Genomic DNA, 27,842 nt, shown 5'->3' with positions numbered 1-27,842 from the left:
GAGCTATGCCTTTAGGAATCCCTCTGCTGTGTTCTTTTCTGGTGGATATCCCCCCATCATGGGCCGAGGCCTTTCCTGCCCCTTCCTCAGTCCACGATGCCCTCTTGGCTCCCAGCCCTCTTGAATATGGCCTTTTGCCTAAGTGGGGCCCCCTTCTTGTGTCTCACTGTATTCTGACTGTGCACCCCTTTCACTGAAGGCAGCCAGCTTCTCCCGGGCAGGGGCCAGTCTTACTGTCTCTGTAACCCCAGCGCCTCACTCAGAGCGAGCTCCCCACGGGCTCCGTCAGTGCTGGTGGAAAGGTTGGTGCTCTCTCTTGTGAGGCGATGACGCAGGCGGGACCGGCCAGATGTGTGCAAGACGGCTGTCCAGCCCCCGTCCAGGCTTCTCTCCGTCTGGAGATACCAGCACCATTGAAACTGGAGACCGGACCTTGCCGGGATTTGACGGGAAGTGACGGTGCTGTTGCTTTTCTCCAGGATGAGTACTGCTTCTACAATGGCAAGACGCACTGGGAGGCGCTGGGGCCAGGCGGGGGCGCGGCCGGCTGCTTCGTGCCCTTCGCGGTGTGCGTGGTCTCCAGGTTCCCCTATTACAACGCCCTCAAGGACTGTCTCTCCTGGTGAGTCTGCACCCAGCCCCCCAGAAAGCCTGCCTGCACCCTGGGCAGCCGGACTTCTGGGCTCCCACACCCAGAGTACTCCCCTGGCGGTGAGAAGTCCTGGAACTCCTGGAGCAGAGACTTCAGCTCTGATTAGCAGTTCAGAAGACGATGATTGGATGCTCATATTTATTTTGTGATGTGATTTTTCTTTCAATTTCAGTTTATTGACTCATCTGAAGTTCTGTAAAGATTTCGAAGTTGACAATCACATAAAAGACTTTGCTGCAAAACTATCTTTAATACCCAGCCCGCCCCCTGGACCACTCCATTTGGTAATGAAATCCGAATTATCTTGTTGTTTTTTTTTTCTTTGCAAATAGTAAAAGTAATATGATGAAGATGGTTTATTCATTTTTAATTGACATGTAGTTGACTTACAACGTGTTAATTTATGCTATATAGCAAAGTGACTCCGTTTGACATATACGTATACATTCTGTATATTCTTTTCCATTCTGATTTATCATAGGATGTTGAATATAGTTCTCTGTGCTATACTGTTGGATGCTGCTTATCCGTTCTGTGTGTGATAGTTAGCATCTGATAGTCCCAAACTCCCACCGCAGCCCTCCCCAGTCACTCCCCTCTCGCATCCACCAGTCTGTTCTTGCATCCATGAGTCTGTGTCTGTCACGGACAGCTTCGTTAGTGTCATATTTTAGGTTTCACGGGTAGCTGGTGCCGTGTGGTGCTCGTCCCTCTGTTTCTGGCTGGCTCTGATGGTCTCCAGTTGCATTCATGTTGCTGCAGATCGCATGATTTCCTTCTTTCGTATGGCTGAGTAGCAGTCCATCGTATATAGGTCCCACATCAGTGGAGATGGCTTAACTCTTTTAAATGATTTTCAGTTCTAGCTTTGTTTAAATTTTGCTTCTCAAGTTCCTTTCAGAAGCATTTTATGCCTTGTGTCCAAAGGTTAGGAAACTAGAGGTAAATTAGAACATTTGTCTTCTAAAACCTTAAAAATAAAATTTCAGTCTAAAGTCAAATATTTAGGCCTGAGTTTTGCTGAGTGGCTCATGATGAACAGATATTGAGCTAGTAATAGGCCCCTTTGGTGGTTAACATGTTAATTCATTACTGGCTATTCAGAAAACACATCAAATTTACTTATATTACAAATCCGCCCCCCCTTTTTTTTGGTCTTAAATATGAGGTTTATATTTAACTTATTGACGTTTTTTCTTGTCCAGTGTAGTTAGTAAAAAGCAAGTGGTTTGGTTTTTTTGTTATTCATAGTGCCCTTGTGTTATTTAATTGATAGACAAGGGTTCCCAAACCGGGTTCTGCGAAACACTGGTTGACATGTTATTGGCTCTCTTGAGGTGGGAGGTTTCCAGGTTAAGGAAAGCTGAAGAAAGACAGACTTATTCCCCTTTTGCTGGGTAACATGCCAGACTGCTAAGTTGTGTGATGAAACCTGTTTGAGTCAACAATTTCCAAACTAATTTAACTGCGGTATGCTTCCTTTTTTTTGAAAACAAACGTGTTAAATAAATGTCCTGAAGTACATAGTAAATGTTAATTTCACTCTGGTAGTTCCTTCTGGAAGATTTTACCTATACATCTTGTTTTTTCTATGTTTTGATTATTATGGACAGTTGAGAAATTATTAGGATATTGGTGATTATTATTAATTATTAAAGTATGTACATTTTTGTATTACCCTAAAGCCAGCAGTCTGCTTGGGAGGGACATCCCACCAAGTACATTCCCGGCTCAAGGCAGGGCACGATGTCTGTCTGTCTGGTTTCCAGTCTCAGAACGCTTTGTAGGGAATGTTTGTTGGATTTCCGTTTCAGGCAGTCATCATTACTATGTGGATAACTGGTACTTTCTTGCAGTGAAATCATAGTTTATGTTCTTATTCTAGAAACTCAACCCCTGCTCACTGAGGCCCTGCTACAGCAGTGAACCAAACTCCCTGAGTTCAGAACAGTGTTGGGGTTGCCTATAATTTGTAGTAGTCTGCCTCTGAGCATAGGTCATGTGTAAATAGTACTTAAAACCAGTTTTCTGTATCTTAGACTCTTGGAGTAACTAATACTTTGTTCCTACATTTCTACCACTTGGAGTGGGAAAGCTTACTGGGGAAATTGTTTTGGGGCAGGTTCACGGGCATCTTCTGGATGCCTCCTTGCCCCACATCCACCCTCTCAGTCACACCTGGGTCCACCTCCAGCAGCTCTTTCCAGTTCCCCTGCTTCCACTGCCCCCGCGGTTCTGGGCCACCAGCTTCTCCCACCTGCATGACTTAGGGAACCACTGGGCTGTCCACTTCCATTTGTTTTTTAAAGTTTTTATTTATGTATGTGTCTATCTTTGGTTGTGCTGGGTCTCCGTTGCTGCAAGCGGGCTTTAGTTGTGGTCAGCAGAGTTGCAACGCACGGCCTTCTGTTGTTGTGGAGTGTGGGCTCACGGCGCTCAGGCTCGGTACTTGTGGCTCCTGGGCTCCAGAGCACAGGCTTGGTAGTTGTGATGCATGGGTTTTAGTTGCCCCGTGGCATATGGAATCTTCCCAGACCAGGGACTGAACCCATGTCCCATTGATGGTGGATTCTTAACCACTGAACCACCGGCAAAGCCCTCCACTTCCAGTCTTGACCTTGCATTCAGTCTGTCCTTTGCACAGTGAATAAAGAGAGCCTTAAACTCTATTCTTTCCTTTTGGACTTAAGACTCCCCACTGGTGTCTCCCTGGCCCCTCCACCCAGACCTGCCTGCCCCGTGTTACCATCCGGCTCCGTCTGCACCAGGCAGTCCTGGCTCACTGTCGTTCGGCCGCACTGGGCCCCTGTCGTCCCTTGCACAGGACCTTTGCACGTGCTGGTGCCCCTCCAGCTCCTGCCACTCTCTCAGGCCTGGCTCAGGTGCCAGGTCTCAGAGCAGCCCCTCTCACACTGTCCAGCACGGCCTCTTGCTCTCCTGCAGAGCTCAGCACAGCGGCAGTGTGGGCTTGAGTGTGCCTATTTTCTGTTAAACGTCCAGTTCCCCCATCGGATGCTGGGCCACAGGAGCTCAGAGGCTGTGCTCAGAGCTGTATTTCCAGCACTTGGCCTCTGCCCCGCAGAGCACTGTTCAGTGAGTGAACGAAAGGATGTTCCAGCATCACCAGCAGCGCTGAGTCAGGGCCTGAGTGCTGGGGCTTATGGTTTGTCGTGGGCTACGTTTGGATTAGACGTCCCTAGGCTCCTCCACTAACAAATCTAATTAGCTGTGGGGTCCCAGTTGGTATGGTGGCCTTCGTCTGTCGTAATGCGTGTTGTAGAATTGTGGCTGTTGACTGTTGTGAAGAAACCTAAGACGTCAGTTTCATCTGATGCGGGAGCTGATTAAGCAGTGTTTTCCAGAACCCGCTGCAAACCAGCGTCAGACACCGCATCTGCCCGTGTGAGAGCCCTTGCTGAGTGCTCCTGTGTGCCTGAGGCCAGGGCAGGCTTAACAGTGCTGTCCCCAGCTCTCCACCTCTTCAGAGGGACCCTGTCTTCCTCCTTCACATCTGCCTTCTGCTTCAACCTTTAACACATAATAAGCATCTTGTGAATGTGGGATTTGAATTTGAAGCGTCATTTTAAAATAATATCATTTAGAAAGATAAAGTGTCCTTAAAATTGTTTTGAATTCCGTATCTTTAAGGAGCTCTGGGGCGTCCCCGGTGGCTCAGGGGTAAAGAACTCACCTGCGGTGCAGGAGCCACAGGAGACTCAGGTTGAATCCCTGGGTTGGAAAGACTCCCTGGAGGAGAGCTTGGCAACCCACTCCAGTATTCTTACCTGGGAAATCCCATGAACAGAGGAGCCTCGTGGGCTATAGTCCATGGGGTCACAAAGAGTCGGACGTGACTGAAGCGACTTAGCACGCTCTCAAGGAACTTTGTTAAATTGAAACTATAAGCAAATACATAATAAGTAGTAACCACAAATAATGTATACTGGTTAAGATTGGTTTGAACATGCTTGATCAAGAATTTGTGCTAATCAAACTGGATATTTGGGAGGCAGTTTATTTTTGTTTTGTCAATGAACAATTTGCTGTTTAATTAAAGAATTTAAGGGAGTCTGGGTGAAAAAAGACATTCGTTTCAGTTCAGTCGCTCAGTCATGTCAAACTCTTTGGACCCCATGGACTGCAGCCAGAGCTCCCTGTCCATCACCAACTCCAGAGCTTCCTCAAACTCATGTCCATTGAGTTGGTGGTGCCATCCAACCATCTCATCCTCTGTCATCCCCTTCGCCTCCCACCTTCAATCTTTCCCAGCAACAGGGTCTTTTCAAATGAGTCAGTTCTTCACATCAGGTGGCCAAAGTGTTGGAGTTTCAGCTTTGGCATCAGTCCTTCCAGTGAATATTCAAGACTGATTTCCTTTAGGATGGACTGGTTGGATCTGCCTGTAGTACAAGGGACTCTCAAGAGTCTTCTTCAGCACCACAGTTCAAAAGCATCAATTCTTCTACGCTCAGCTTTCTTTATAGTCCAACTTTCACACCCATACGTGACTATTGGAAAAACCACAGCTTTGACTAGATGGACCTTTGTTGGCAAAGTAATGTCTCTGCTTTGTAATATGCTGTCTAGGTTGGTCATAGATTTTCTTCCAAGAAGCAAATGTCTCTCAATTTCATGGCTGCAGTCACCATCTGCAGTGAATTTGGAGCCCCCCAAAAATATAGTTTGTCACTGTTTCCACTGTTTCCCCATCTATTTGCCATGAAGTGATGGGACCAGATGCCATGATCTTAGTTTTCTGAATGTTGAGTTTTAAGTCAACTTTTTCACTCTCCTCTTTCACTTTCATCAAGAGGCTATTTAGTGTAGCGAATATGCTATGCATAGGCCTGTACTGTAATTAACAGAGCTTCTTTGAAGAATAAGAACTACTTCCTCATAGCCCCCAGGCAAAGGGCTGGGAGCAATGAAAAGTACATCGTAGAAAACCATCTTGAAAACAAGATGTTGAATTACTGATGTGACTGATGGAAAACCATCAGTGACTCTTCTCCTGACCAGAGCCTCGAGGGAGTTGCTGAGAAAGTTTGTCACTAGCTGAGGGGCTAAACAGAGTCGTGAAAGGCCTGAAGGTTTGATATTGAGGACTGTGCATTGCATATCTTTATCCCCATCTGAGATTTTAAAAAACAGAAATCTCTAGAGCACCTACAAGGAAGTAGATGTTAGCAATAAAAAGCATGCCAGTATTAGGATCTGGGCTTTTGCCTGCGAGTGGCATCAGCCCCCTGATCCCCACCTTATTTCTGAGTCTTATTTTTCCTGATTCTTCTGCGGTACCGCTCCCTGAGGTAGGTTCGTTGTTGGGCTGGTCCCAACACTTTAGTTCTTCACTTTCTGTCATAAGGGTGGTGTCATCTGCATATCTGAGGTTATTGATATTTCTCCCGGAAATCTTGATTCCAGCTTGTGTTTCATCCAGTCCAGCATTTCTCAAGATGTACTCTGCATATAAGTTAAATAAGCAGGGTGACAGTATGCAGCCTTGACGTACTCCTTTTCCTATTTGGAAGCAGTCTGTTGTTCCATGTCCAGTTCTAACTGTTGCTTCTTGACCTGCATACAGATTTCTCAGGAGGCAGGTCAGGTGGTCTGGTATTCCCAAAAGACATTAGGTCCTCAGTTTGTCATGAAATGTTCCTGGGAGTCCTGTTTATCTCTAGACGGTTTTATTTCTGTGACATTGGAGGTGACAGCATGAGTCTTCGAAAGTGTCTTCTAACTCAGATGCTTTCTGAGCCCAAATGGTGAATTTCAGTGCGTTTCAGCCTCTGCTGGAAGCAGCTCCCTGAGCCAATGATGGAAACTGGTTGTTGCAGATATTTAACATGAAACCACTACAGATCGTGTTTCCCTCGAGAGCGGACCCCGAAAGCCCCCTCATCGACTTGGACCTTCACCTGCCCTTGCTGTGCTTCAGACCTGAGAAGGTGCTGCAGGTATGCGTCCCTCCACACCTGTGAGCACCTCATGCTAACTGACTTAACGGGACATCAAAGAGAGGTTCTTCCTTTTTTGCTTAAAACCAACCTTCACCGCAGAGCACCTGTTGCGGTCAGGGTGGTCTGGGTTCTGGCAAACAGACTGGGGGAGCTGGGAGGGAGCTGCCCCACGTCCGGCCTCCCGGGCGGCACCCTCACGATGCTTCAGGCTTGTGCTGTCCCCCGCCTGCCCCCCAGATCCTCACCTGCCTCCTGACGGAGCAGCGCATCGTCTTCTTCTCGTCCAGCTGGGCTCTGCTGACGCTCGTGGCCGAGTGCTTCATGGCCTACCTGCACCCCCTGCAGTGGCAGCACACCTTCGTGCCCATCCTGTCCGGGCAGATGCTGGACTTCCTCATGGCGCCGACCTCCTTCCTTATGGGCTGCCACCTCGACCACTTTGAGGAGGTCAGCAAGGTGAGCACTCCCTGCTGGATTCAGGGCGCTGAGTCACGCGACCTTGGGAGGATGCATGGGGAGCTGCTGGGCAGCGAGGGGGGCGCAGAGGACTGGGGCGGCTCCAACGCAGGGCACCGGCGCGCCCTCCTTGCCCTCGGGGTGTACTCAGGGCCCGCGCTCCGAGCATCACATCTGACACCACTTCTCAGGTTTTCAGGGAGGCGAGGGCAGGCGTCGGAGTCGAGGGAACTGATTTCGAGTGTCGCCTCTGCTGCGTACTAGTTTTGCGACCCTGAATGGCTTATTGGCCCTTGCTAAGCCTCAGTCTCCTCATCTGTGAAGTGGGCATGGCCGCGGCCTCCTGGCAGGGTTCTGGCTCAGGAATGTCCCCGCTCCATCCTGGCCAGGGTTCTGGCTCAGGAATGTCCCCCATTCCTCCTGGCAGGGTTCTGGCTCAGGAATGTCCCCTGTCCCTCCTGGCAGGGTACTGGGCTTGGTGGATGGGAGCCACCATGATACTGTCCGTATTTTCCATTTTCACTGTTATTGATTAAGCCTCTGCTGTTCATTAGTACTGTGAACCTACTTCCTAGATGAACGCAGGTGTGTGCTTGGTGTCCGAGGGGTCTGTGGGCCTTGCTAAATCCAGTGGCGTTTACTCGCTTGGGGGCAGACCTGGGTCCTGACGGGACGCTGCTGGCTGCAGCATTAGGCAGCGTTGGGGCAAACAGTGGGTGCTTCATAAGGGCAGCTGTTTTTGCTGCTGTGCCGACGGGGTGCATTTCAAAGGGGAGCTCAGGCCGTAGACATCGCCAGCAGTAAGAGCAGATTGGGTTTTCTTAAAATGGCTTTTTTTTCAGATACTATTTACATACCACAGAGTTTCCTGGACTAAAATGTACAACTCAGTGGCTTTTAGTAACTTGGTGGAGCTGTGGTGACTAATTTTAGACTTTTTGGGCAGCCCACAGAGAAACCCTGCCTGTGTTAGCAGTCACCCCACCACCACCACGCCCCCCCAGACCCTGGCCACCACTGCCTGCTCTGTGGACCTGCCTGTTCTGTATACGTGAATTTTACATAGGTGGAATCGTTCAGTGCATGGTCTTTTATAACTGGCTTTCACTTAGTGGTGTGTTTTTGAGGTTCATCCATGCAGCAGCCCTTTATTTTTATTGCCCAGTAGGGTTGCCCTGAATGAAGAGGCCACAGTTGTTTATCCATTCATGAGTTGAGGACATTTGCGGTTGTTTCTATGTTTTGACTGTAGTGAACGGTGAGGCTGTGAACACTCACGTACAGGTCTTTGTGTGGACATGCGTTCATTTATTTACCTCGGTACACACCTTGGAACACACCTGGGGGAGAAATTGCTGGGGCCAGTGCTAGTACTGTGTTTAACCTGGAGAGATGTCCAGGCTGCAGCTACCTGGCTCACCGTCCCTCCAGCACGGGGAGGGCTCCGGCTTCCTGCCTCCCCTCAGTGCGTGTCACCGGTCTTTCTGTTTTCAGCCTCTTGCTGGCCGGTTTGGATGACTGGCATCGTGGAGGTCTTTTTCTGGTGCTTATTGGTAGTTGGTCCAAGGTGGGTTCTCATGTAACTTTTTCATTTTACTTTTAATTAACATGTAGTTGATTTACAGTGTTGTGTTTGCTATTTCAAAAATGTCTCCGTGTGCGCAGAACCCGAGAGGAGTGGGTTGCTGCGCGGCCCGCTCTGTCCTCGGAGGTCGTCCAGGTTTTTCCTGGTGTTTGCAGCACAGCATGGCTGAGCCCGGTGCCCCTCCTGGGGGTGGAGCTGGCATGTCTGTGTTCTTGGCAGACTCGGTGACTCACTCACCGGGGACAAACACGCTTTGGGAAAAGGCCATGCAGACCTCCTGGAAGGAACGGAAAAACGTCACTCTTGGAAATGAGGCAAAAATAGCCATGCTCTGGAGTTAAAACTGGGTTTCTTTGTTCAGTCATCAGGGGAAAAACCGCCTTCGTTTGGGCCCATCAGGAGGCACAGGGACTTTACTCCGCTCCGCAGAGGAAGTCCGTGAAGGAAGTCCTCCTAGCCTCCTGCTCCGGGAGGCGTCAGGGCAAGGCAGCATGTCTTGACTGAACGCGTTTGCAGTTTGGATGTTTCCTTGATGGTGCTGGGCATGTGGACGGGGTCCTTGTAAAAGCTGGGCATTCACGCGCCGAGGATGCCTGTCCCCTCCAGTGCAGTCCTCTGCTCTGGGGCACGTGTTTGCATACTCCATGTGAGCACGCATACTCCATACTGCAGTGCGGAACACGCACTGAGAGGCCGGCCCGGCAGGAAAGCCAGGGAGAGTTTGGCGTTGTGTTCCCGGGACAGTTGAAGTGCAGAACTTAGGGGTGTGACTCAGTATTTGTGTGTTCCATCACAGATAAGACTTCACAAGTAAGCCACACACACGTCTCAAGAATGCTTGAGTGTGTGGGCTCCCTGAGCCCAGGGCCCACCTGTGCTCTGGTCCTTGGGGGTGGGGAGCTAGCCGTGCAGCCCAGCAGGCACCCTGAGTGTTGAATGTTGGGGTGTTCTGGCTGGAGCTCTGGAATGTCCTCTCCAGGCTCCCTGAAGTGGTCCATGGAGTGTTTGTACCAGGGAAGGGGGGAGGCCTGACCTCCTGTGTTGGAATCTTGACTCAAGGCATGTTTAATCACCTTAGCTTATTAACCTGACTCATGGTATGCGTTGCATTTTGGAGCAGACAATATAAGGCTTTGTGTGCATATTAAATATATAATAATTTAATTAATGATGACTTGATTTTAGTGAATGCAAAATGTAGCTTTGTGTTTTCAAAGATGTATACAAATTCAGATTCTTACTTTGATCTTTACACACTTATTTTATAGGAAGCCGATGGTTTAATTCTGATAAACATCGACAATGGGAACATCACCTACTCTAACGATGAGGAGGTTGATGTTCCCGACATCCCTCTCCTGGCCGCACAGACGTTTATTCAGAGGTAAGGGGAGAGATCGTGTATATTTGGGAAAGTCTTGCTCAGGTTTGTACCTGCCACATCTGAGTATCTTTTCCATTCTTATATTAACAGATGGTTTATGTATTTAATGGGGTTTCCCTGGTATCTCAGACAGTAAAGAATCTGCATGCAGGAAAAAAAAAAAAAGAGTCTGCCTGCAGTGCTGGGTTCCATCCCTAGGTTGGAAAGATCCCCTGGAGAAGGGAATGACTTCCTACTCCAGTATTCTTGCCTGGAGAATTCCATGGACAGAGGAACCTGGCAGGCTACCGTCCAAGGCGTTGCAAAGAGTCGGACCTGACTGAGCGACTAGCACTTTTACTTTTAAAAAAAAATGCATTTAATAGTTTGGAAATTACTTGTGAATGCTTAAATATAAAAGTTGGTTGTCTTTATTCTGATCCTGTCTAAATACTAAGTGGCCCCTGAACCAGAGGAGTCACACCCCTGGGGCACCTCCCAGCCCCCTTCTGGACTCATGATCTCTGAAGTCCCTTCTCCTTCATTCATTTCTTCACCCATTCACTCACCAGATATGTGTCCAGTGCAGCGGGCAGAGTATTGTATAATGAGCAAGCCGACGTGGCCCCCGCCTCACGGCACTGTCAGCTGGGGGACCCTGACGGCCATGCCCCCTGCCCTTCCCTGCACGGGCGGCTGTCTTCCCCTTTTGCCCCCGCCCCTCTCCCCACACAGAGCTCTCTCTCAGTGCTGCTATTTTTCTGTAACTGTGTCGTGGCCGTCTCTATGACTACACTTTACTGGCCGAGCTCAGGCCTGACGCGCTTTTCCCAAAGAGGGCAGGTGATAACTGGTGAGGCTCCGCAGGTCCCACGGCTTCTGTCGCGGTGGGAGAGGCGTGGCAGTGAGGGGCCGCCCCATGAGTGTCTTCAGGGGCGAGTGAGGGGAGGTGTGGTCACTACTTATGCCAGGATGAAGGTGGATCCAGGGTGGGCGAGGACAGAGCCGGGCCCCCTCAGGGGGTCCTGCAGAGGGACGTTCCCCTCTTTGGAACCTAATAAGGTGGTAGTGGGAGAGATCCTGCTTTTAGTATTCCAGCCCTTGTGTGGCCCGCAGGCAGGCCGGGTGTGGAACTCGTGGGCAGACCCTTGCAGGGCGAGGGGCGGGGGTGAGCGTAGCAGCTGCTACTGGCTGTCTCCCATCTGTGCTCACTGTCCCCCTTTATCTTGTCTGCTGTTAGGAGGTCAGACACAGGCTGAGCCAAGGCCTGAGAGCAGGGGAGGGAGCAGGTGGTCCTCCTCTGGCTCCATAACTTGGCTATTCTCATCTGTGCCTCTTATTGTGTATCAGTCAGCGGGGGCTGCTGTAACAAACACCTCCTAAGCGAGCGACATCTACTGCCTCCCAGTCCTGGAGGCTGGAAGTTCAAGGTCAAGGTGCCAGTAGGGCTGGTTCCTCCCTGTGTCCTCACGTGGTCGTGCCCCTGGGGGTGTCGTGTTTTAATCTCCTCTTATAAGAACACCCATCGTATTGGAGTAGGTCCAGCCTCATGACCTCATTTTAACTTAATTGCCTCTTTGAAGGCCCCAACTCCAAACATAGATGCTGTGAGGTACTGGGGGTCAGGGCTCTGACGTGGGAATTTGGGGAACAGACAGTTCATCCTGTCACATCTTGGCGTTGATTACTCCCTCTCCCTGGATGGTTTCTACAGTCGGTGGGAGCGCCACCTGTATCAGTGGTCCTCCCATCGTAAACAATCTTACAGCACCCAGAGCCTGGGCTGCGGGTGTGGAGGCCCGCCTGGCTGGTGGGTCGTGCTCATGGGGCCCGGCCAGGTGGCCTGGTGGAGTGTCTCCCTGTGTGAACTCAGAAGGCGAAACCCACATTCCTCACCGTCTGGGTTTCTGATAAGCAAAGTCCGCATTCCCCGATTTTTGAGGACTGATCTTGGCCAGCGTCTGACGAAGCTTCTCAAGTGTTTGCTCGGGTGGAGCACATCCAATGAGATGAGATCTCGCCTCTGCCCACGTGTTACTGTGAGAATTCTAGAACCTTCCCAGGGTTCTCGCTTGGTCAGAGCCCCAGGGGTGGGAGGTGGTGTCTCAGGCTCACCACGAGGGGCTGTTTATAAACGTGAACTAACCTGTGCGTGGTTGGTGGCATGTCTGTGAAGGGCCCTGGGACCGTCATCCAAGCCATGGCCGTGGGCCTCCTCTTGGGGACCAGGTGCCTGAGCACCCACCCAGCGTCTTTGGTGGGAAGACGCCCCTGCGCCTGGGCGCTCTGTGCCGTGCTGTCTTCCTCGCCTTGAGCGGAGCGTGTGTTTGCTGTGTCCCCCTGCCCCGCCGGATCTCTAGACACGTGTCATGTGGGTTTATTTGCATATTTAAAGCCTCCGACTCTCTCCTTGGTGTCCAAAGTCACATCTAAAGGTGCAGCCATGGCTGGTGCTGGGGAGGCGGGGGTCCTGTGTGATGAAGACCCCTGGGAGCCCCCGTCCCCGAGAACCGCCCCCGAACGGGTGGCCACGCCTCGAGCACCGGCACCTGCCGGGGCAGGGCCTTCATGCCCAGGCCCTCTGGGAACCCTTTGGCCGTTGTGGAAGAGGGAGTGTTGAAAAGAGGGACGGGATGACTCAGCTTGGACAAAAACACCTGTGGTCCAAAGACAAGGCCTTTGTGGGTTCCTCACTAGTGAGCTGTTTGTGTTGGGACTTGAGTAGACTCCCAGCCGGAATGTGTTTTTAATGACATCCCCTCTCCAACCCCCACCCCGGTATTGATAGGTGTTCTGAGCATCCTAAGAAGGTCAGTTTAGCTCTCCCTGGAGGATTCTCTCCTGCCCGTGAGCAGTGGTCACGTGCTGTGGGCTGAGCTGTGGTCACTATCCCTCTGTTCCTTTCCAGGGTCCAGAGCCTTCAGCTGCACCACGAGCTGGAGCTGGCTCACCTCTGCACCAGCACAGACGTGAACAAGGGCCGGGCCGCCAGGCGGGCCTGGCAGCAGCGGCTCAACTGCCAGATCCAGCAGATGACCCTGCAGCTGCTCGTCAGCATCTTCAGGTATTTAAAGCCCCTCCAGGGTTGTCACCTGGTCCCCAGCCCGCTCCCAGTTCCACACTGGCCGCGGCCCCAGAGCTCAGGGCCTGAAATCCAGGACTGACATGGCAGAGGCCCCTGTACCCAGGAGGATCCCTGGGAATGTGTCAGCCCTGCCCAGGGCCTTCCCACCCCCTCCTCTCTCCTGCGAAGGGCCACTGTGGGCGGTCAGCCCCGGGTCGAGGGACAAATGGACTGTTTTGGGCTTGCAGCCCACCCGAAGGAGAGCCCAGGCTGGTTAGCACCCAGGATTGGCCCCCATTAGAAGCTTTTCTTCTTTCTCCCCATTGCCGTCACCTTCAGCATCGGAGTCTGTCGTGTGTTGTTGGGAGCCAGCTCTTGAGCCCAGTCGGTCGAGTGGACGGCGCAGTGTGTTTGCTGTACGGAGATGTAGTGCAGGGTCCAGTGGTTGTTCTGGCCTAAATGTGCAGTCCTTTAAGGGATGTCCGATAGGTCTATGCCGACATTCATGTTAACTTTGTGGCAAAGTTATCGGTAGGAAAGCCTTTTTTTCCCTTCCAGTTCTCTTTTCTCTGCTTTGTCTTGCAGCCTCTCTCTCCCCTGCCTCACCCCTCTGCTTCTCCTCCCACCCTCGGGTCATGTGTGGCAGGGAAAGCGGCAAGTCCAGGTCCTCTTCTGATCTGACGGACCCAGCCTGGGAATGGTTTAGACCAGAGCTGGCCCGCTTGACAACACTGTGTGATTCAACATTTTAATGGTTGTGTTTTTTAGCTGTCTTTCCTTACATAAAGCAAATAATCTATTAGAAGAAAAATGGGATGTTACATTATAGGTGGGTTGTGTTAGCTCTCTGCTTAAGGCACTATAATTTGTGTGGTCATAGAAGTGTTGTTTTCCTTTTGTTCTTTTAATATGGAATCTTTTATGAGTGATTTCCCAGGTAGCGCTAGTGGTAAAGAACCTGCTTGCCAATGCAGGAGACATAAGAGACACATAAGGGTTCGATCCCTGGGTCGGGAAGCTCCCCTGGAGTAGGAAACGGCAACCCACTCCAGTGTTCTTGCCCGAAGAATCCCATGGACAGAGGAGCCTGGTGGGCTACAGTTCATGGGGTCACAAAGAGTTGGACACGACTGAGCATGAACATGCAAGCTTGATGAGTTTAGGTCATTAAAAAGCAGACAGTATGATTCTAAAAGCTGGCTTCCCCTAGATGAAGTCACGCCTCTCCTCACAGGAGAGGGAAAACATTGAACATCCATGTCCTGGATATGCTCTGTACGGTTATTGATTCTGTTGGTAGCTATCTCATGAGATCTGGGGCGTCATGTGGCCCAGTCCCTGTGTAATGCAGATTTGGAAGTGGCCAGTAGGGGCCTGGCTGGCAGCCAAGCTGGGCTAATGCCCAGGGTCTGTCTGCCCTTCCTGTGTCACCACCCTGAACTCAGTCTTATTAGCATGAACAATCACGGACGATCACATCTTCTTCATCTGAATAAGGAGCTAAGAGGCTCAAGACAGACCCACGTCCCCCTGCCCGCCCCCCAGAGCTTCATTCCAGCTGGAGGAAAGCTATATTGAAGTGACAGGCCAGCCTGACCACGGGTTACACTCAAACCCTCGGAGCTCAATAATCCTTGTGCAGACAGGGCTTTTCAAACTGTATGTTTCTTGCCATCATTTTTCTGCTAACACAATATGCTTTTCATGTGTTTGAAAACATTTCAACACTTAGACTGTCTTTCTTCATCAGGGAAGTGAAGAATCACTTGAATTATGAACACAGAGTGTTCAATAGTGAAGAGTTTCTCAAAACAAGAGCTCTAGGGGACCAGCAGTTTTATAAACAGGTGAGAGGCGTATGCGGTTTGTGTGCGTGTCTATATTCCATCCTTCGCACTTTTCTGTGCTTAAAATACTTTTCACATCCAGGGTTTCCAGCATCTGTTAATACTTGATGCTGTGTTTTAGCTTTTCTAGAAGTTTGTTTGAGCGTGGGTCCTGCCGATCCTTTGCCCAGCTCTTATTTTCTTGATCGGCTTTTTAGAGTGATATACATGTAACTCAGTGCACCTGTTTTAAGTGTGGAGTGCTGAGTTGTGGCCAAGGCCCATGCCTGGTAGCCCCTTCCTCAGCCTGGATCTGGGTGCATCCTACCAGCCCTGAGCCTGGATCTGGGCGCATCCTATCAGCCCGCACAATTCCATGCCCTTCCCATCACCGCCTCCTCGCCTGGGCTGGGCCATGTCCGCTCTCCCTTGGAGCTGCCTGGGAGGTTGTTCTGCGTGAGTCTGTGGGTGGGTGGACTGGCTGTGAGGTGGGCATGTCGGGGAGGCCACCATCCCCAGGAGATCCCAGAATTGATGACTCAGCTGCTGTTGTCCTAGGGGGCAGAGTGGTTTGGGCTTTCGAATTTTTTGTTTTTTTTTTTCAAACGTAAAGAGTGTCTTATTCTTTGAGGTTGGCTGGTGAGGGACTGAGGAGGATCTTAGTTTAGATTCTGATGAACTAAGGAAGCTGCCTGTGTTGGGAACTTGGGTCTAGAGGTGCTGGCCAGAGGCCTCGGTGGGTTGGGGAAGGGCCACTCGTGCAGTGGCTGCAGGGCCCCTGGTGGCTCAGAAGGGCAGTGGAACAGGCGCAGTGACCGCCCCTCGGCGTCTCTTCCAGGTCCTGGATACATACATGTTTCACGCCTTCCTCAAGGCCCGGCTCAGCAGAAGGATGGATGCCTTTGCCCAGATGGACCTCCACACGCAGTCTGAGGAGGACAGGTATGCACGTTAGGTTCTGAAGGATGCGCCGCTCTCTGGGGGTCGGGACGCTCAAGCAGCAGCTGTCTCTGGACGGAAGAACGATAAATCGGAGGAGTCTGACATTTTGATGTGTGGGAGCTGGCTGGCGGGCCTGGCTCCTCCCGGCAGCTCTGTCTCCTGTGGGGCGGGGGACACTGACATGCCCCCAGAGCAGCTCCGGCTCTGCGTTCGGGCCGTTCTCTCCCCGTCTTCCTTCTCACGCTCTCCCGACATCTTCGCCGTTTCCTGCCTCCTCTGTGTTGCTTTTCCTGAACTCCTGAAACATGCATCACTGTCAGCAATGCCCTCGTTTATCCTGTGTGTGAGACCTCTCCTGGGGGGCATGGCCTGCACTCAGCCTTCACTACACGTGGGAGAGCCAGGCAAGCTCCCGCCATTTCTCCCTCGGCACGGGGATACTGGACATTTGGAAAATGCCCAGTTGAGCCCGTTCTTTGATCATTATTGTACATGTAAGATGTTGGGACTTTCCACCCAGGATAAATGGGATGCTCCTGAGTCCGAGGAGACCCACGATCGAGAAGATGGCCAGCCGGAAGTCCTCAACCCCACACGCGGCCCACCGGCGCATGGTGGTCAGCATGCCCAACCTGCAGGACATCACAGTGCCGGAGCTGCCGCCCCGGAACTCGTCGCTTCGGAAGATACAGACCACGGAGTGTGGGAGCAGCGGCGCAGGTGGGCCAGCCACACCCCTTCCGTGACCTTTCCCAGTCACGTGATTCTAACCCTGCCAGTTGCTGAAAGAAGTCAGAGCTCATTCCAGGAGAAGGGAATGGGCCTTTTTTGGGGGGGGGGGTGGTGGGGGGGCCGGGTTCTAATAGTTTGATTATTTGAAATATTCTTAGAATATTTATTTCGCAAACTATGTTCATTATAGAAAATGATTTCTTGTCTGTATTTTCCATCAATCACCTGGTTCCCAACTGCTGAAGACCACAGCTATTCACGGTTTTCATGTCTGTCATACATGTGTGGGTATATGCGTGTATATGCATATTTACCTAGGAGACACCTGTTTACGTGTATCACTGTCTAATGAGGTGCAGCGACTATTAAGCCTCCAGTGATTGCCAGGCCAGTGCCCTGCCCCCATGGATGGGGAGGAAGGCAGATGACAGAAATGCATAACACTGGTGGGGGGTTAGTTGAGGTCTTCAGTATCGTGACACGGTCAGGGTGGTGACGGGCAGGGCCGTGCCGTGGTCTCAGGAGGTGGACGCCAGGGGAGGGGCGTGCCGTGGGAGGCAGCGGCTGCATGTCCACCCACATGCAGAGCATCTGCTTCGGGTCCCCTTGCTGATGAGTTGCTGTAAAACCCGTTTGGACCTGTGTGAGCCCTTGTGTCCTTCCAACATGAGCCGCAGCGAAGCCGGTCACGTGTGATGCCACTTGTGGGTGCTTGGGGCTTCTCCTCGAAGCCCCAGGGAGGGGTCTCCACCCATCCTCAGTGGACGGAGAAGTAGGGGGGAGACGGTGCTGTGGGTGGAGGCACCGGGTACCAGCCGGTGTCTCCTGTGCATTGGCCCGAGAGCCAGAGGCTGAGGGAGGACCATGTCCTCGCTGCCGGGAGGGGCTGTGTGTCCAAATGAGCAACCTTCTGGAGGCCCCTGGTGGGTCTGAGTCCCCTGCGCAGCTGCCTGCCAGCTCTGTGACCCTGGGCAGGCCGCTCTGCGTCTCTGGGCCTGCACGCCCTCTCTTGTAGAGCATCGTGGGGCTCTGTGCTCTGCACTGGGCCCACTCGCTGGAGGACGATGTTCCACTCCCTCTGCCCTCTGCCCCTCCCCCAGGCTCCTCCGCCATCCTCCAGGCTTTGTTACTGAGACCCCACCTCCTTGGGGTGAGCTGCTTCCTGCGGCCTGGCCTCGTCCACTGGCGCTGCCCAGGAGCCATGGGGGTGAGGCTGTGGAAGGCACTGGCGTGACACACGGCTGGTTAGGTGTGACATGCGGCAGCTGTGTGCTGGGGGCCAGTGGAGACCTCCACCCCACACCTGTGAGATGAGTGTGGCAACAGTACCCGTGCACAGAGCTGCTGCTAAGGTAAAAGAAACGGCTGTTTAACAGGGCTTGCTTGCCTGGCAGGTACCTCTCAGCCTAGGTTATTAGCTTAATCCTCCAGCAAAGACTCAGCATCACATGTTTCAATTTAGCCATCAGCAGTTTTAGCAAATAAAATAATGCCATACTCTCAGGGTGCCACAGGAGGCCGCTGGGGGCCCCCTTCAGCGTGGGGTTCGTGGGACTTCCTGGAAGATGTACCTGGTTCCTGCTCCATGCTGTACCCGGGGCCCAGAAACAACAGAGTGCTGGGGTGGGAATGCACGTCTGCCTCTAAGGTCTGTGCTTACCGCTCACTTCCCCTTCACCCCCAGTTCTGGACATGCCCCCCAGGTCGACGCACACCTTCAAGATCCCGGAAATCCACTTCCCGCTGGTGGCCCAGTGCGTGCAGGCGTTCTACGCGGACTGTGTGGCCCAGCTGAGCAAGGCCATAGGCTCGCTGACCCCCGAGAACTCGGTGCTGCTGGCCAGGTACTTCTACCTGCGGGGGCTGGTGCGGCTGATGCAGGGCCAGCTGCTGGGCGCTCTGCTGGACTTCCAGAGCCTGTACAAGACCGACGTGTGCGTCTTCCCCGCCGACCTCGTCCAGATGACCGTGGAGTCCCTGTCGGCACCCGAGCGCACGCAGGCCGAGCGCACGCCCGAGCTGCTCCGGCTCATCAGCGAGGTCATGGACAGGCCCGCGGACGCCCCCAAGGCCGACGACCGCGTCAAGAACTTTGAGCTGCCCAAGAAGCACATGCAGCTGGACGACTTCGTGAAGAGGGTGCAGGAGTCGGGCATCGTGAAGGACACCAGTGTCATACACCGGCTGTTTGAGGCGCTGACTGTAGGTAGGAGGACACCCGCGGCCGGGGCCGCCCTGGACGGCAGGTTGGCCCAGCCAGGGAGAGCCTCGTGTGTGTGTGGGTCACTCAGTTGTGGAGCCTACTAGGCTCCTCTGTCTATGGGATTCTCCAGGCCAGAATGCTGGCATGGGTTGCCATGCCCTCCTCCAGGGGATCTTCCTGACCCAGGGATCAAAGCTGGGTCTCCTACACTACAGGTGGATTCTTTACTGTCTGAGCCACTTTTGCCTTCCAGAAAGCCTCATGGGTGGGGGCTTTACCTGCTGACGGACCCAGCAGCTAGCCGAGAAAGGCGGAGGGGTCTGGGGAAGCTTGGCGATATCGGTCCTGGGGGACCTGCTCACGGTGTGATGATCCCTCCCGCTGACATGGGGACCCACGGCTGGGATGGGAAGGTTCCTGCGTTTGGAGCAGGAGCCCAGCGGATCATACAGACCCAGGAACACACAGAGCAGCACAGCATGGGTGGGGCCGTCTGCCTGGCACCTGCCCACCAGCCAGCAGGGCTTTTCCTTCCAGGCCTCAGTCTCCCTGTGACAGAGTGCCACAGTGGTTGGGCCTGTGTGGAGGGTAGAGCACAGGAAGTGTCATTAGATGCCATGAGAAAAGAGCATGCCAGCTCAGGGGGTGTCCAGCCAGGAAGACCACCTTGTCCAGGAAGGCTGCCCATGGACTCTCTATCTGGGTTTTGAAGGATGCGTAGGAGTTTTCTGGTCTGGGCACTGCAGACCAGTGTGTACAGAGGCATGTTACCACATGTTGTCACTGTGCTGGGAGGCTAGAGGATGACCGGAGGAGGGGCCTGACCTTGGAGGAGTCGGCCTCATGAGCAGGGGGAGCCTCAGCCTGGGCGTGAAGTGAAACAGGCCTGCTGGGGGACACTCCCTGTGCAGGGTGAGGGGCCCGCTGAGGATGGAGGGCAGATGGATCCACGACGTGGAATGGAGCCACAGGAGCCAGACACGGGGGAGCGTCAGGGTTAAGACGAGCCACTTCTCGAAGCAGCTGAGTGGGAGTTGGGGGTGGTCCCAGCTCCGTGTTACAGATAGGGAGCCAGGTTCGCTCCGTGTCTTGCCTGTGATCACACGGCTGAGCAGCAGTGACGCTGGATTTTGGACTTGGGTCTTTCTCCAGCTCTAGAGCCCCTGAATATCGGACATTTGGGAAGGTTACTGAATCAGTTAAGATCAACTTGCTTACAAATAATGATGCATTTGTTCACGTAACCAGAGTATGGAGATAAAGATCAAGCTGTCAGGCCAGGCTTGATCCAGCACTGAGGGAGTGTCTGAGGATCTCTTAGTGCTAGCTACACCCTCGGACTGGCTCCAGGATGGCTGCCCACCAGTTCCTCTATCCTTGTCCCAGGGTCCCCAGCTGGCGCCCTGGGAGGCACTGAGACTGCCTGCCTAGGACTCAGCCCAGACCAAGCGCCCGCCTGCGGAAACTGGGTGAGAAGGGGACTCTTTCCTCCGTGCTTCCCGTCCAGGTAGACTTAGGTGCTGGCGCCACCTGCTGCCTCCTGTGGGGAATGCGCAGCGTCCAGGTGTCCGTGGCTTTAAGAACCTCTTTTTATCTTTATAAAACTAAGGACACCAGAAACAGATTGACCCAGAAACGTTCAAAGATTTCTACAACTGCTGGAAGGAGGCAGAAGCAGAGGCGCAGGAGGTCAGCCTGCCTTTGTCGGTGATGGAGCAGCTGGACAAAAACGAGTGTGTGTACAAGCTGTCGCGCTCCGTCAAGACAAATCGCGGGGTGGGCAAGATCGCCATGACCCAGAAGCGCCTGTTCCTCCTCACGGAGGGGCGGCCGGGCTACGTGGAGATCTCCACCTTCAGGAACATAGAGGTGAGGCCAGGCCTGGGGCCGCCTGCCATGGGCCCGCCCCTACTCGCAGCTGCCGTTCACCCCGGGCCCCCGCCCAGGCCGACATTCACTCTCCCGCCTCTCTTGCTGCCTCTGCAGGACGTCAGAAGCACCATGGCCACTTTTCTGCTCCTGAGAATTCCCACGTTAAAAATCAAAACGGCGTCCAAGAAGGAAGTCTTTGAAGCTAACCTGAAGACGGAGTGTGACCTCTGGCACCTGATGGTGAAGGAGATGTGGGCCGGCAGGAAGCTGGCCGACGACCACAAGGTCTGTCCCCACCCGCGGCTCCGGTCTCTCAGCGATGCTTAGCATAGCGCCCGGGCGCAGCATCTCGTCAGAGGCACTGAGGAGGCTGTGCTCCACGTGACTCGGTGCGAGGCCCTGGGGTGCTGGGGGAGGCCTTGGGGGCAAACACGGAGGCCAGCCCTCAGGGCGGTATGCGCGGACCTGGGCTTGGCCTCTGCATTCCGCCTCCTCGGCTCCAGGTGATGCCCGGGGAGGGCAGCGTCGGGGCTGGACTCTGGCAGATGTGAGCTCAGCTCTCAACTCTTTCCCTTCACGGGATTAGGGTTCTGGGCAGGGGTGTGTTAGGTTCCTTCCACAGGGCTACGGTCAAAATCCTAGGGAATTTTGTAGCTTCACTTACTTTGGGCCAGATTGATGGCTTTGATTACAGCAAGTTAAGACTTCCTAGTCGTGGAGGGTACCCTGGATGGAGGTAAGACACGAGGGGCGATGTTTGCCTTGTCTGAATGGCAAGATGAGACAGGAAACCCACAACAGAGTGAGCAAAGGGTCCAAACTGGGAACTCACACGGGGAGCGGTTCCTAAGGTTCTCGAGACCTGCAGTTCACTGGTCACTGGGGAGACGCAGGTGGGGGCGGCAGCCACCCAGTGGCAAACTTTAGGAGGAACGGATGTCCAGGGGTGGAAGAGCTGCCCTCTGTGATGGACGTTCCGTCCCTGGAGGAGCCTGAGGTCAAGGAAATGGAAGGAGGCTTCTGTTTAAAATAAGAAAGGGAGGACTGGGTCCTAAGATTCCAATGTTCTGTGACTTTTGGACTCTCTGATTTTACGTCCACTTGGTTATTTAGCACAACCCAGGTGGCTCCCTGGTAAAAACTCTGCCTGCCAGCGCAGGAGATGTGGGTTCGATCCCTGGGCCGGGAAGATCCCTTGGAGAAGGGAATGGTAACCCACTTCAGTATTCTTGCCTGGAAAATTCCATGGACAGAGGAGCCTGGTGGGCTTCAGCCCATGGGGTTGAGAAGAGTCAGACACGACTGAGCGACTGAACAACAACAAGGAAGCGCATCACAGCTGGTGGCCGGCAGGCACCCGGGACGGCCGCACAGGCTCGCACCCTGCCCACCCGCACAGGGGCTGCAGCACGCCAGGCCTCCCTGTCCATCACCAGCTCCCGGAGTTCACTCAAACTCATGTCCATTGAGTCAGTGATGCCATCCAGCCATCTCATCTTCTGTCGTCCCCTTCTCCTCCCACCTTCAGTCTTTCCCAGTACCAGGGTCTTTCCCAACAAGTCAGTTCTTCGCATCAGGTGGCCAAAGTATTGGAGCTTTAGCTTCAGCATCAGTCCTTCCAATGAATATTCAGGACTGATTTCCTTTAGGATGGACTGGTTGGATCTCCTTGTTGTCCAAGGGACTCTCAAGAGTCTTCTCCAACACCACAGTTCAAAAGCATCTATTGTTTCAGTTCAGTTCAGTCGCTCAGTCGTGTCCGACTCTTTGCGATCCCATGAATCGCAGCACGCCAGGCCTCCCTGTCCATCACCAACTCCCGGAGTTCACTCAGACTCACGTCCATCGAGTCCGTGATGCCATCCAGCCATCTCATCCTCTGTCGTCCCCTTCTCCTGCCCCCAATCCCTCCCAGCATCAGTCTTTTCCAATGAGTCAAGTCTTCGCATGAGGTGGCCAAAGTACTGGAGTTTCAGCTTTAGTGTCATTCCTTCCAAAGAACACCCAGGGTTGATCTCCTTCAGAATGGACTAGTTGGATCTCCTTGCAGTCCAAGGGACTCTCAAGAGTCTTCTCCAACACTACAGTTCAAAAGCATCAATTCTTTGGCACTCAACTTTCTTCACAGTCCAACTCTCACATCCATACATGACCACTGGAAAAACCATAGCCTTGACTAGATGGACCTCTGTTGGCAAAGTAATGTCTCTGCTTTTCAACATACCATCTAGGTTGGTCATAACTTTTCTTCCAAGGAATAAGCGTCTTTTAATTTCATGGCTGCAGTCACCATCTGCAGCCACCATTTTTTGGAGCACCAAAAAATAAAGTCTGACACTGTTTCCACTGTTTCCCCATCTATTTCCCATGGAGTGATGGGACCAGATGTCATGATCTTCGTTTTCTGAATGTTGAGCTTTAAGCCAACTTTTTCACTCTCCTCTTTCACTTTCATCAAGAGGCTTTTTAGTTCCTCTTCACTTTCTGCCATAAGGGTGGTGTCATTTGCATATATGAGGTTATTGATATTTCTCCCGGCTTGATTCCAGCTTGTGCTTCTTCCAGCCCAGCATTTTTCATGATGCACTCTGCATAGAAGTTAAATAAGCAGGGTGACAATATACAGCCTTGACGTACTCCTTTTCCTATTTGGAACCAGTCTGTTGTTCCATGTCCAATTCTAACTGTTGCTTCCTGACCTGCATACACATTTCTCAAGAGGCAGGTCAGGTGGTCTGGTATTCCCATCTCTTGAAGAATTTTCCACAGTTTGTTGTGATCCACACAGTCAAAGGCTTTGGCATAGTCAATAAAGCAGAAATAGATGTTTTTCTGGAACTCTCTTGCTTTTTCCATGATCCAGCAGATGTTGGCAACTTGATCTCTGGTTCCTCTGCCTTTTCTATATCCAGCTTGAACATTTGGAAGTTCATGGTTCACGTACTGCTGAAGCCTGGCTTGGAGAATTTTGAGCATTACTTTACTAGTGTGTGAGATGAGTGAAATTGTGTGATAGTTTGAGCATTCTTTGGCATTGCCTTTGTTTGGGATTGGAATGAAAACTGACCTTTTCCAGTCCTGTGGCCACTGCTGAGTTTTCCAAATGTGCTGGCATATTGAGTGCAACACTTTCACAGCATCATCTTTCAGGATTTGAAAGAGCTCCACTGGAATTCCATCACCTCCACTAGCTTTGTTCGTAGTGATGCTTTTTATCAATTGTTTGGTGCTCAGCCTTCTTTATGGTCCAACTCTCACATCCATATATGACCCCTGGAAAAACCATAGCCTTAACTAGATGGACCTTTGTTGGCAAAGTAATGTCTCTGCTTCTTAATATGCTGTCTAGGTGGGTCATAACTTTTCTACCAAGGAGCAAGCATCTCTCAATTTCATGGCTGCACTCACCATCTACAGTGATTTTGGAGCCCCCCAAAATAAAAGTCTGTCACTGTTTCCATTGTTTTCCCATCTATTTGCTATGAAGTGATGGGACCAGATGCCATGATCTTAGTTTTCTGAATGTTGAGTTTTAAGCCAACTTTTTCACTCTCCTCTTTCACTTTCATCAAGAGGCTTTTTAGTTCTTTGCTTTCTGCCATAAGGATGGTGTCATCTGCATATATGAGGTTATTGATATTTCTACTGGCAATCTTGATTCCAGCTTGTACTTCATCCAGCCCAGCATTTCTCATGATGTACTCTGCATATAAGTTAAATAAGCAGGGTGACAGTATACAACCTTGATGTACTCCTTTCCCGATTTGGAACCAGTCTGTTGTTCCATGTCCAGTTCTAACTGTTGCTTCCTGACCTGCATACACATTTCTCAAGAGGCAGGTTAGGTAGTCTGGTATTCCCATCTCTTTAAGAATTTTCCACAGTTTGTTGTGATCCACACAGTCAAAGGCTTTGGCATAGTCAATAAAGCAGAAATAGATGTTTTTCTGGAACTCTCTTGCTTTTTCCATGATCCAGCGGATGTTGGCAATTTGATCTTCGGTTCCTCTGGCTTTTCTAAATCCAGCTTGAGCATCTGGAAGTTCACGGTTCACGTACTGTTGAAGCCTGGCTTGGAGAATTTTGAGCATTACTTTGCTAGCATGTGAAATGAGTGCAATTTTGCGGTAGTTTGAGCATTGTTTGGCATTGCTTTTCTTTGGGATTAGAATGAAAACTGACCTTTTCCAGTCCTGTGGCCATTGCTGAGTTTTCCATATCTGCTGGCATATGGAGTGCAGCACTTTCACAGCATCATCTTTCAGGATTTGAAAGAGCTCCACTGGAATTCCATCACCTCCACTAGCTTTGTTGGTAGTAAGTTGCTGTTGTTGTTCATTTGCTAAGTTGTGTCTGACTCTTTGCAGCCCCATGGACTGCAGCAAGCCAGGCTTCCCTGTCCATCACCATCTCCTGGAGTTTGCTCAAACTCATGTGCACTGAGTCGAATGATGCCATCCAATCACCTCATCCTCTGTTACCCCCTTCTCCTCCCACCTTCAACCTTTCCCAGCATCAGGGTCTTTTCCAGTGAGCTGGCTCTTCACATCAGGTGACCAAAGTATTGGCACTTTAGCTTCAGCATTAGTCCTTCCAATGAATATTCAGGATTGATTTCTTTGAGGATTGACTGGTTTGATCTCCTTGCAGTCCAAGGGACTCTCAAGAGTCTTCTCCAACACCACAGTTTAAGAGCATCGGTTCTTCGGTTGTTAGCTTTTATTGGCTGGGTAATTTTATAGGCTAGTGAGTGGGAGGATTATTCCAACTATTTTGGGGAAGGGGTGGAGACAACCAGTATTTGTCTCAACTAAGAGAACATAAGTACATGACATGAAATCCAGACTTAAACTCTGCAGGTGGCTTTGAAAACCACACGTTTTTTAAAGTATTGCTGTGTGTAATGGGACAGAGTCTTAGCGGGACGTGATTTCAGAGACGCTGTGCTGGAGATGACTGTGCCTCCCACAGGACCCCCAGTACGTACAGCAGGCGCTGACCCACATTCTCTTGATGGACGCGGTCGTCGGCACGCTGCAGTCGCCGGGAGCCATCTATGCGGCCTCCAAGTTGTCCTACTTTGATAGGATGAAGAATGAAAGTAAGGTTTTTATCTGGTTGCCTTTTGTCTTGTCAGCTGGAACCAACCCAAATGTCTCGAACTTCTTTCTCCTGCACTTTTCCCTTTTGAACACCCCATCTCCCTCTGCGTCTTTCCTTTTCTCACTTAGCAATCCCCTGGAGCTCTGTGCTCCTCAAGACACACACTGAGGCACCTCACCATTTCATTGTCTGAGTAACAGCCCACTTTACCCTGTATGGTGTTGGTCCTGAATCTGAATTACCAGTGACCCGACAACAGGGTTTCCGTTGAGTGGCTCACAGAATCGCCATCGCAGCCTCTGGAGCTCTGTGGTCAGACACACGCCCGCTGCAGAGCTGCAGGGACCCCTGTGCGTGGTTGTCCTTGGCTGCTGGACTGCACTGCTCGGGCGTGGGGAGGCCCCCGACGGCCGTCTCACTTTCCCCCCTTGATTCGGTCAGCTCCCCGCCCCTAGGAATTCTCGGGTCTCTTGCCTGTAGGTTTAGATCTGGCGCTCACATTCTGGAAGCCATAGTGGTCGGCGGTTAGCTCGGTTTTTTATTTTTAGAAGATTTTTCAAGTCCAGGAAATAGAAGATAAGAATAGGTTTACGCAACATTTTTAGCTACTTCTGTTTTGTGTCCACTTTTAAATGATCTCCTAAAACCAGCTGTCCTACGCTTTGCATAAAGAAGCAGAGACTATAGAGGACCACTAACGCTATCAGCCTTGCTGTGTGCTGGAAGTCACATGTGCGCGATTAAACCCACCACGTGAAGCGAATTCATGAAACACAGACGAGCACGTTGTAGGGATTTTAAAAAAATTATTTTGGCCGTGCTGGGTCTTTGTTGCAGTGCAGGCTTTCTCCAGCTGTGGCGAGCAGGGATGACTCTCTGCTGCGGCGTGCGGGCCGCTCATAGTGGTGGCGTCTCTGGTTGTGGAGCGCAGGCCCTGGGGCGTGCGGGCTTCCGTAGCTGCAGTGCGCAGCCTCAGCAGTTGTGGCTCCCAGGCTTAGGTGCTCTGGGACACGTGCGATAGTCCTGACCAGGGATTGAACCCGTGACCCCTGCATTCCTATCCTCTGTACCACCAGGGAAGTCCTGTAGGGATGTTTTTCAGATGACAACTAGTTTTGCTTGTATGCACTTTAAAAAACGTAGCAGTCTTATTGAGATATAATTCACACACCATTCTCTTTCACAGCGCACACCTTACTGGTTCGAGTGTATTCAGAGCTCTACAGCCGTGAGCACAGTGGGTTTCAAACATTTTCCTCACCCCAGTAAGAAGCCCCATACGTTTTGCAGCCGCCCCTCAGCTGCTGAGCAACCCCTAACCTACTTTCTGTCGTTGGGGAAATGCCCCGTTTTTGCCCAGTGTGAGCACTTCCTACACGTGAACTCACAGCAGAGGTGTCCTGTGTGTCCGGTGTCCTTCACACGGTGACATGCTGCAAGGTGCATCCGTGTGGCAGGGGCCACTCCTTCAGCGCTTTTGTGGCTGAATGTACTGCGCTGGGTGGTTACAGTGGAGTTTATCCCTTCCTCCGCCGACCGTTTGAGGTTTCCGCCCCTTGCCTGTTGCACACACTGTGTGTATGAATAGCTCCCATACGAGTTGTTGTTTGGACATGTTTTTATTTCTCTTGAGTCAATAGCCAGGAAGAGTCTGTTTAAAATGTCATCACAGAATAAGGGGAAACAAACCTGGTTTTGTGTTCATTCCCCTCGGGGCGATTTGCTCTTTGCCGTGTCTGTCACTAACTGTGACATCACTAGCGCTTCCTGGTGCCAGGAGCCCCTCTCCTGTATCCCCGGACACCCCGCCCGACCCCGCACTGCCCCCACATCCCAGGACCCCACTCTCGGGGAGCAGCCAGGATGCTCCAGTTGCTGGAGGGACTTGGAAGAGCTCTTATCAACAGTCCTGGAGCCAGATGTTGATGGCAGGGTTTTTTCTCCCCCTTAATTAGGAACCAAATCAAATACACCCTACACTTGAGCTGTGGAGACCACTCCATGCTCAAGCCTGATCTTTGTCAAGAGTTTGCAGAAAAGCCTTCTCACTCTGGACACCGCGTCCGCAGTCTCCACGGAGGGAC

General features: G+C 52.0%; 1 protein-coding gene across 2 annotated transcripts in view; it reads left to right on the top strand.

The window, feature by feature from the left end:
• Positions 1–27,842, top strand: part of DENND3 (DENN domain containing 3) — a 51,812-nt gene that overhangs the window by 9,248 nt on the left and 14,722 nt on the right. For both annotated transcript variants that reach the window (XM_052651603.1, XM_052651602.1), the window contains exons 4-16: positions 480–622; positions 825–936; positions 6,490–6,609; positions 6,850–7,068; positions 9,922–10,037; positions 12,925–13,080; positions 14,831–14,927; positions 15,745–15,848; positions 16,369–16,568; positions 18,265–18,786; positions 20,393–20,652; positions 20,770–20,940; positions 25,627–25,756. In XM_052651603.1, coding sequence (XP_052507563.1) covers positions 480–622; positions 825–936; positions 6,490–6,609; positions 6,850–7,068; positions 9,922–10,037; positions 12,925–13,080; positions 14,831–14,927; positions 15,745–15,848; positions 16,369–16,568; positions 18,265–18,786; positions 20,393–20,652; positions 20,770–20,940; positions 25,627–25,756 — 2,350 coding nt within the window. The remainder of the gene's footprint in view (positions 1–479; positions 623–824; positions 937–6,489; positions 6,610–6,849; positions 7,069–9,921; positions 10,038–12,924; positions 13,081–14,830; positions 14,928–15,744; positions 15,849–16,368; positions 16,569–18,264; positions 18,787–20,392; positions 20,653–20,769; positions 20,941–25,626; positions 25,757–27,842) is intronic.

Source organism: Budorcas taxicolor, chromosome 14 (genome assembly GCF_023091745.1).
Source record: "Budorcas taxicolor isolate Tak-1 chromosome 14, Takin1.1, whole genome shotgun sequence".
NCBI lineage: Eukaryota > Metazoa > Chordata > Mammalia > Artiodactyla > Bovidae > Budorcas > Budorcas taxicolor.
Note: the sequence above shows the minus strand (reverse complement) of the source record. Positions and strands in the feature narration are given on the sequence as shown.